Raw genomic sequence first — 7500 nt, forward strand, 5'->3', positions numbered from 1 at the left:
AGTTTGTGGCTGTAGTGTGTGGAGGAGCCGAGGAATGCCAGTGCCGGCCAGAAGCAGATGGGCTCCCCCTCTGAGCCCGGTTCTGCTCAAGGTTTCTTCCTGATAGGGAGTTTTCCCTTGCCACTGTTGCCTTAGGCTTGCTCTCAGGGGGTCTATCTGGGATCAATGTAAAGCTGCTTTGTGACAACTTGTGTTGTAAAAAGCGCTATACAAATAAAAATGAATTGAATTGAATTGAATTGAATTGAATGGGCAGGGAGTGTGTTCAGGGCTTCAGGCGTGTTCAGGCATGGAGCCACTCTGCTGTTGCGGTGATTGGGGGTTAGCGTTAGGGTTAGGGTTAGGGGTTAGGGTTAGGGTTAGGGTCACCCACTCTGTCTGCCTGCTTTATCTCGTTGTCGCCTTTCATCTTCCAGGCCTCAAACGAGAAAAACGTGCAGGTAAGTCCAGCTGGGTGACAAGCAGGTGTTTCTCTGCGCTGGTGTGTGTGTGTGTGTGCGTGTGCGCGTGCGCGTTCGAGTGTGTGTGTGTGTGTGCGTGCGCGTGTGTGTGTGTGTGTGTGTGTGTCTTTGTGTGTGTGTCTGTGTGTGTGTGTGTGTGTGTCTTTGTGTGTGTGTGTGTGTGTGTGTGTGTGTCTTTGTGTGTGTGTCTGTGTGTGTGTGTGAGTGTGTGTGTCTTTGTGTGTGTGTCTGTGTGTGTGTGTGTGAGTGTGTGGTTTTCTCGCCTTCCTGTCTCTCTGCTCTGCTAAGCTCCAACCCTATCATGTGACAAAGGACAGACGTATTTGTTCCAATCACCCTGGCCTCTGCAGAGGGAGTCCGAGCATAAAGGAGTTTCACCCAGCTCTCCTCGACCTGTTAGAGCCCTTTGCCCCACCGTCTCAGTCCTCTCCTCACTGGTCCGACCGAAAGGCCCACATTCCTTTCCTACGCACATACACGCATGTGGGTGAGAGTAACAGCAGGTCTGTCCTCATATGCCATCACATGCATGCATAGCTGACACCCTGTTCAACAGCGCCCAGCATAGCTTACTTACAAAGAATCTATTTATCCATTAGCCCTTTCACCCAGGTGGATATGTACTGACACAGTTAGATTCAGTTCCTCGCTCCGGGGCACAGATGCAGTGTCTCGCTTGAGATTTGAACCCGCAGTATCTCTTAATCACTGTGCCACCCTGTTTCTCTGTATGATAGAATAAAATCAGGCCAGCACTGACTCTAATTTAAAAGGGAATCTCACAGGGGTGACCCTGCTATGAAGCTCTCTCTTTTCAACCAAACAAGGGAGGCCCACATCTTTGGATTCAAACTCTGAAGAGTTGCTAAAAGTGTGTGGATGTTAATACTAAAGTGCTCATTTTAAAAACCAAAGGAACAGATTTTTTGTTTTATCTTGTAGAACTTATGGGCCCTTAGTTAGATGAACCTCTGACATGGATGAGGTTTATAATGGACCTCTCCCCCATAAACAGCCCCTCAGGCCAGCAGGACATGAGATTCTGTCGGTCAAACTCATCAGTCGTTAGAGCACCAGATGAGAACTTTCAGGCTGTTCTCCCCTACTTTGTACATCAGGTCCTGCTAATTTCAGATATTATATTACCTCCTTTATGCTTATGCTACTTATAATATTGCCCCCACCCCTACTGTGGATCTTTATGCTTATTCTGGTCATGATATCGCTCTGTATGCTCACGCTGGTTGTGATACTGCTTCATAATGCTTTTCCTGGTTATAATATTGTGTCTGTATGCTTTTGCTGGTTATAATACTGCTTCATAAATCTTATGCTGGTTATGATATTGGGTCCATGTGCTTATACTGGTTATAATATTGGGTCTGTGTGCTTATACTGCTTATAATATTGGGTCTCTGCTTATACTGGTTATAATATTGTGTTTTAATGCTTATTCTGATTACAGTGTTGTATCTCTAGGGTTTTGTTCTCCAAATATATTTCATGTTAACTGCCATGTGCTGACAATATTAAAAATAGACTTAGTGTCAATGTAACTGTTATATCATAATCTTAATTCATAATACCGCCCACCTCTTTGATTGGCTATTGCTTCTGGATGTTGATTTGTTACTGCTTGTGCCATCTAATATTGGATATTAGATGTCAGAAGCAAATTTAATCATTTTAATGAGTGTAACTTTGGGTTATTTTAACAGGAAACCATTTCATATTTCACCGGGGTGCTCATGGGAGCTGTAGTCCTAAACCTTTGGACATTCTCGCACATGTGTTCCTGTGTGATGTCATTGGCTTTGCTGAGTGATTAAGGGTAGTAATCTTTTGCAAGAAGGTGAAGTTAGTGTAGAGGGATGAAGAGGGAGGTGGTTACCAGTTTAATTTTAGAGATGAAAAAAGTCAATAACCAACATCAGGAAAAACCTGCCACGCCCCTCCCTGTGGAGATTGTGTTGGTGAAATAGCCATAATTAGACAATCACATCATTTTGATGATTTTGATGAGGTGTGTCCTTTTGATAAGGCACGTGAGAGCTCTCTCTGTGTTTCGTGTCATGCCTGCATGAAGGCAGGTGGCTGGCAGCTCACCCACACACAGGTGTGCACCTCACCTCGCTGTTTACCTTCCACTGCAAGAATTTATGAATTTAGCTGCCGATCTGAGTGAAGAAGCCCAGAGGCCACAGAGCGCCGCTTTAAACTGGCTCTGAACTCCATCTCCCATCAGCCCCCTGGCAAACGCTGTGTAAGGCTGGGCACTGTGTCCTAACACGGCTCTGATTCCTGGCAGTCCCCGGTGATGCATCCTGATTGTGGCTCTGTTTCTGTTCCAGCTTACTCGCCCATCGCCGGACGCCTCTTCCCCTCGCTGCCCCCTGGTGAGTGGCAGACCAAACTGCACTCCTTGCTGGAGCTAACAGCACCCATGCGCAAGGCCTGACCACAGGGCATCCGCTGCTGAGGACCTGGATATCTCTGCCCTTCGAGTGAACAGCTCTAGCCTGTATTTACTCACGTAAACCAGTTAGATGAGCGCATTCTGTCCACAGCAGCCTATCTTGGGCCTTGTACCTCAGGCTGTGCTCTCAAACCTGTCTACCGACCAGCAGATTTCCAAAGTCTTGGTCCTGGCATTGAGTAGCCCTGCAGATACTGCTGCGGTAGAGTAGCCCTGCGAGCACTGTGGCCCTCCGGGACCAGGGTAGAGTAGCCCTGCGAGCACTGTGGCCCTCCGGGACCAGGGTAGAGTAGCCCTGCAGACGCTGTGGCCCTCCAGGACCAGGGTAGAGTAGACCTGGTTTTAAAGTCTGATCTCAGGAGGAACAAAATTCAAATGTTCAAATAGTGGTTTGAAGTGGCTTCTGTCAACTAATCTGTCTTCTGTAATTGTGAGTCCCAGAATACCACCAGCACCAGCTGCCTCAGAACATTGATCCATTCATGAAAAGCAGTTGATAAATAAAATGTATTATTATTGTTTTTTCTCTTCTCAGTGACAACGGTGTCCTCTCCCTCTCCTGCCGTACCAGCCGCCACAGCTGTGACCCCTGTCATCACCACGCCCCTAAATCAGTCCCAGTCCACAGGTCAGTGACGTCACCATCCCCTCCAAAACAGCGGCATCTTTTGGACCTGCATGGTGTCCTTCCTGTAACAGCACACAGACTGCTACCGCCTAGCCTTCTCCACCGCTGAAACTGGTGGTGTAATCTGACACTTTATCGGTTTTAAACAGAGTGGTTCTAACGGCATGAAGCTGGCTGGGGTAAGGGGCGGTAGAGTGGGTTACATGCTGCACTGCGTAGTGCAGTCAGTCTCAAAGATACATGTCCTGTGATTTATTTCCAGGTGTCACAACCAACAGAACCACAACTGATGCTCCTGCAACAACCACATCCACGCTGGCAGTCATACTTATTACACCACCCTCAACCACACCCTCAGTGACACTCACAACCACACCCACCACATCACTAACAACTACCAGCACCCTACCACACCCAAGCACGCCCACCACATCACTAACAACTACCAGCACCCTACCACCCCCAACCACGCCCACCACATCACTAACAACCACATCCACACTACCACCTTCAGCCACACCCACCACATCACTGACAACCACACCCATGCTAGCACCTTCAGCCACACCCACCACATCACTGACAACCACACCCATGCTAGCACCTTCAGCCACACCCACCACATCACTGACAACCACACCCATGCTACCACCTTCAGCCATGCCCGCCACATCACTAACAACCACACCCACACTACCACCTTCAGCCACGCCCACCACATCACTAACAACCACCACCCTACCACCCCCAACCACACCCACCACACCCCTAATATCCACACCCTTCACATCACTCAACACCATGCCCACCTCATCAACCCTACTACTCACAACCACACCCACTCCACCCATTACACTTACCACACCACCCCCAACCACGCCCTCCACATCACTCACAACCACCACCCTACCACCCCCAACCACACCCACCACACCCCTAATAGTCACGCCCTCCACATCACTAAACACCACGCCCACCTCACCAACCCCACTACTCACAGCCACGCCCACCACAGTTCCCACAACCAACCATACTGCAGAGACAGTTATGACCACCACACCTTCCCCCTCCACAATGCTTATAGCCACACCCACTGTGGCATCTTCCACCAACCAAACACCTACTGCTTCAGCCACGCCTACAGCCAAAGGTAAGCCAGGCTTGGACACAAGCTGATATTTTTCCAGTGCTGTGTCTTCAGGACAGGCATTAACAGGACAGGTAAATGACTTACCTTACTGTCTATCGCAGTGCCCGCTGCCTCCAGCAGCAGCCTCAGTACCACACCTGCAGGTGAGAACCGCCGTACGCTCTGAACGCAGGTAAACGCCCTGAGGAGTGCATGTTTCACAGGATTATTGGTTTGGATAAACCCAGGATTCTGGTTCTGTTTCAGCGTCCAGTGTCACTCCTGTCTCTGGGACCACAACCTACAGTAACTCAACACGCGACAAAACAGGTAAGAAAGAAAGAATGAAACCTTTCTCTCAGGTGATACAGGGCAGAGTGAAGCCTTTCCCTCAGGTGATACAGGGCAGAGTGAAGCCTTTCCCTCAGGTGATACAGGGCAGAGTAAAGCCTTTCCCTCAGGTGAAACAGAGCAGAGTGAAGCCTTTCCCTCAGGTGATACAGGGCAGAGTGAAGCCTTTCTCTCAGGTGATACAGGGCAGAGTGAAGCCTTTCTCTCAGGTGATACAGGGCAGAGTGAAGCCTTTCTCTCAGGTGATACAGGGCAGAGTGAATCCTTTCCCTCAGGTGATACAGGGCAGAGTGAAGCCTTTCTCTCAGGTGATACAGGGCAGAGTGAAGCCTTTCCCTCAAGTGATACAGGGCAGAGTGAAGCCTTTCCGTCAGGTGATACAGGGCAGAGTGAAGCCTTTCCCTCAAGTGATACAGGGCAGAGTGAAGCCTTTCCGTCAGGTGATACAGGGCAGAGTGAAGCCTTTCCGTCAGGTGATACAGGGCAGAGTGAAGCCTTTCCCTCAGGTGATACAGGGCAGAGTGAAGCCTTTCCCTCAGGTGATACAGGGCAGAGTGAAGCCTTTCCCTCAGGTGATGTGTGGCCCCCTGCAGGTCATTCCTCCCTCCACCTCCCCTGTGTCTGTGTGTTTCAGAACCCCGGGTGGTGCAGTGCAGTTTTGCAGAGTTCTGCGCTATCAGGAGTAAGTGACCCCCCCCCCCCCCCCAGGCTGTCATGCCTGGAGCCTTTATTAAAGAAGCACCTCCCTAACTCTCCCTCCACTGCTGATGCTGCCGTCAGGGCAGCTGTTAAATGCTGGAGCCCTCTGCAAAATCGCATCTCCTGAGAAAGTGATGGAGACATAACTACAGACTACGACCAGATATTCAGCTCTGTGTGCTTGGCCTTGGAAGTCCGGTCCCCGCCATTGTTACAGCTGCAAGTGTTCTGATTGGCAGGCTCAGTATGAACATTCTTGAAGGGGGCGTGGTCTAAAACAAAGCATCCACTGTCAGCACAGGAATGCAGACAGGGCTGAAACCTCATATATGGTGGAGGGGAAGAACACAGGAGCTGAATATCTGGTTATAATAGATATAATATCTGTGACATGACTGTGTGTTTCGATAATGTTCTAAGCCCCTGTGTCTGACACAGCTGCCTACTACTGGCTGTTCATCGGTGTGGAGGTGACTGGGGACAGGCAGAGTGAAGCTGATATAAGCAGCTGGGTGAGTCTGCATGCTCGCAGCAAGGCCTTTTCCCCTCCACAATGCGTCCCTCACATTCACTGCGGTTTCGTGTAGCTTTGCAATCCCACGTTCTATTACATACTTGTGTGGAGCTCTGTACCTCCCCGGTCTGCCCCCAACTCTGACCACGTTAGACTGACAGGTTCACGGACGAATCAGAATGTGTATGTGAATACATCACAATTTTTTTAACATTGTGACATATGTATGAAGTCACAATGGGCATGTCATGATGTAATCTGGCTTCTCGGGAGATCTGGTGGGAAAGGGGCTCTGCCGGAGAAGCACCAGTGGACTGCAAGCACAGATAGCCAGCTATGGCCAAGACAGTGAAAATAAATGAAGACATTGCTGGCTAGCTGGCAACAGGAATTATGTCTTTGTGGGAGTAAGGAAAAGCCTGAAAAGTTGTTATATTCAGCAACAAAAGCACTAAATTGGTGATGCTGTGGTCAGGTGTGTTGCTGTGTTAAGATTTGCAGTGTGAGCACAGGGACAGGCACAGAGGCACACAGGGCGGGAGGATCCTATGAGCTTTGATCAGACCGGCGGCCCCGTCACCCATTAAAGGCCTGGGACACTATTCTCAGACCTAAGCGACAGAAACTGACCGTGGGCACGTACCCTCTATCCACCAGCTTTGCAGAGAGGCCCCTTCCGTGTGTGCGTCCAACCAAACACTTACCCCGAGTTTATCACTGTCACCCTGCAGTTCTGTAGAAGAACCAGGGCGGGTTGCTCTGTGCTGACAGAGAGGCACTGCTTTCCAAAGTCAAAATTTAAATCCCAATACCCCAGAGCGCAATGCAATAGAGGTGGGCCCCTAGAGGCCAGAGCTTGCCCTTGCAGCGCGAGGGTAAATTCCTAGCTGGAGATCCTCATTGATCTGCTTCCATTTCACCCTGCATGTGAGTGATTGTGTGATAATATATTACGTGTGGATGTCTGACGTACGGTTATAGATTAGCTGGTTCTCTGTTTTCCTCAGCTCTCCCATCTCTTTGACATTTCCACCTGTGTGCCCTCCAACCACTCAACCACCGTAACCATGGACACCACCGTCACCATGGATACCACCACCACAGCAGGCCCAACACACACATCTGCAGACACAACAACCAGTTCATCAGGAAGGTGTGTGTGTGTGTGTGCGTGTGTGTGTGTGTGTGTGTGTCCTGCTTGTGAGGATTGTGCTGTTCCCATCGTAACATTTTGCTGTTTTG

General features: G+C 49.7%; 1 protein-coding gene and 1 long non-coding RNA gene across 2 annotated transcripts in view; both read left to right on the forward strand.

The window, feature by feature from the left end:
- The first annotated feature begins 2827 nt into the window (after positions 1–2827).
- On the forward strand, positions 2828–4000 carry LOC118768895. The gene is made up of 3 exons (XR_005004463.1): positions 2828–2857; positions 3473–3565; positions 3828–4000. It is a non-coding gene; the product is annotated as an uncharacterized LOC118768895 (long non-coding RNA).
- Positions 4001–4485: 485 nt separating this feature from the next.
- adgrg2a (adhesion G protein-coupled receptor G2a) overlaps positions 4486–7500 on the forward strand; it is a 20054-nt gene continuing 17039 nt past the window's right edge. The window contains exons 1-6 of the mRNA XM_036520589.1: positions 4486–4715; positions 4817–4858; positions 4962–5024; positions 5680–5727; positions 6183–6256; positions 7266–7411. Of these exons, the coding sequence (XP_036376482.1) occupies positions 4613–4715; positions 4817–4858; positions 4962–5024; positions 5680–5727; positions 6183–6256; positions 7266–7411 (476 nt within the window). The 5' untranslated portion in view covers positions 4486–4612. The remainder of the gene's footprint in view (positions 4716–4816; positions 4859–4961; positions 5025–5679; positions 5728–6182; positions 6257–7265; positions 7412–7500) is intronic.

Source organism: Megalops cyprinoides, chromosome 2, assembly GCF_013368585.1.
Source record: "Megalops cyprinoides isolate fMegCyp1 chromosome 2, fMegCyp1.pri, whole genome shotgun sequence".
Taxonomy (NCBI): Eukaryota; Metazoa; Chordata; class Actinopteri; order Elopiformes; family Megalopidae; genus Megalops; species Megalops cyprinoides.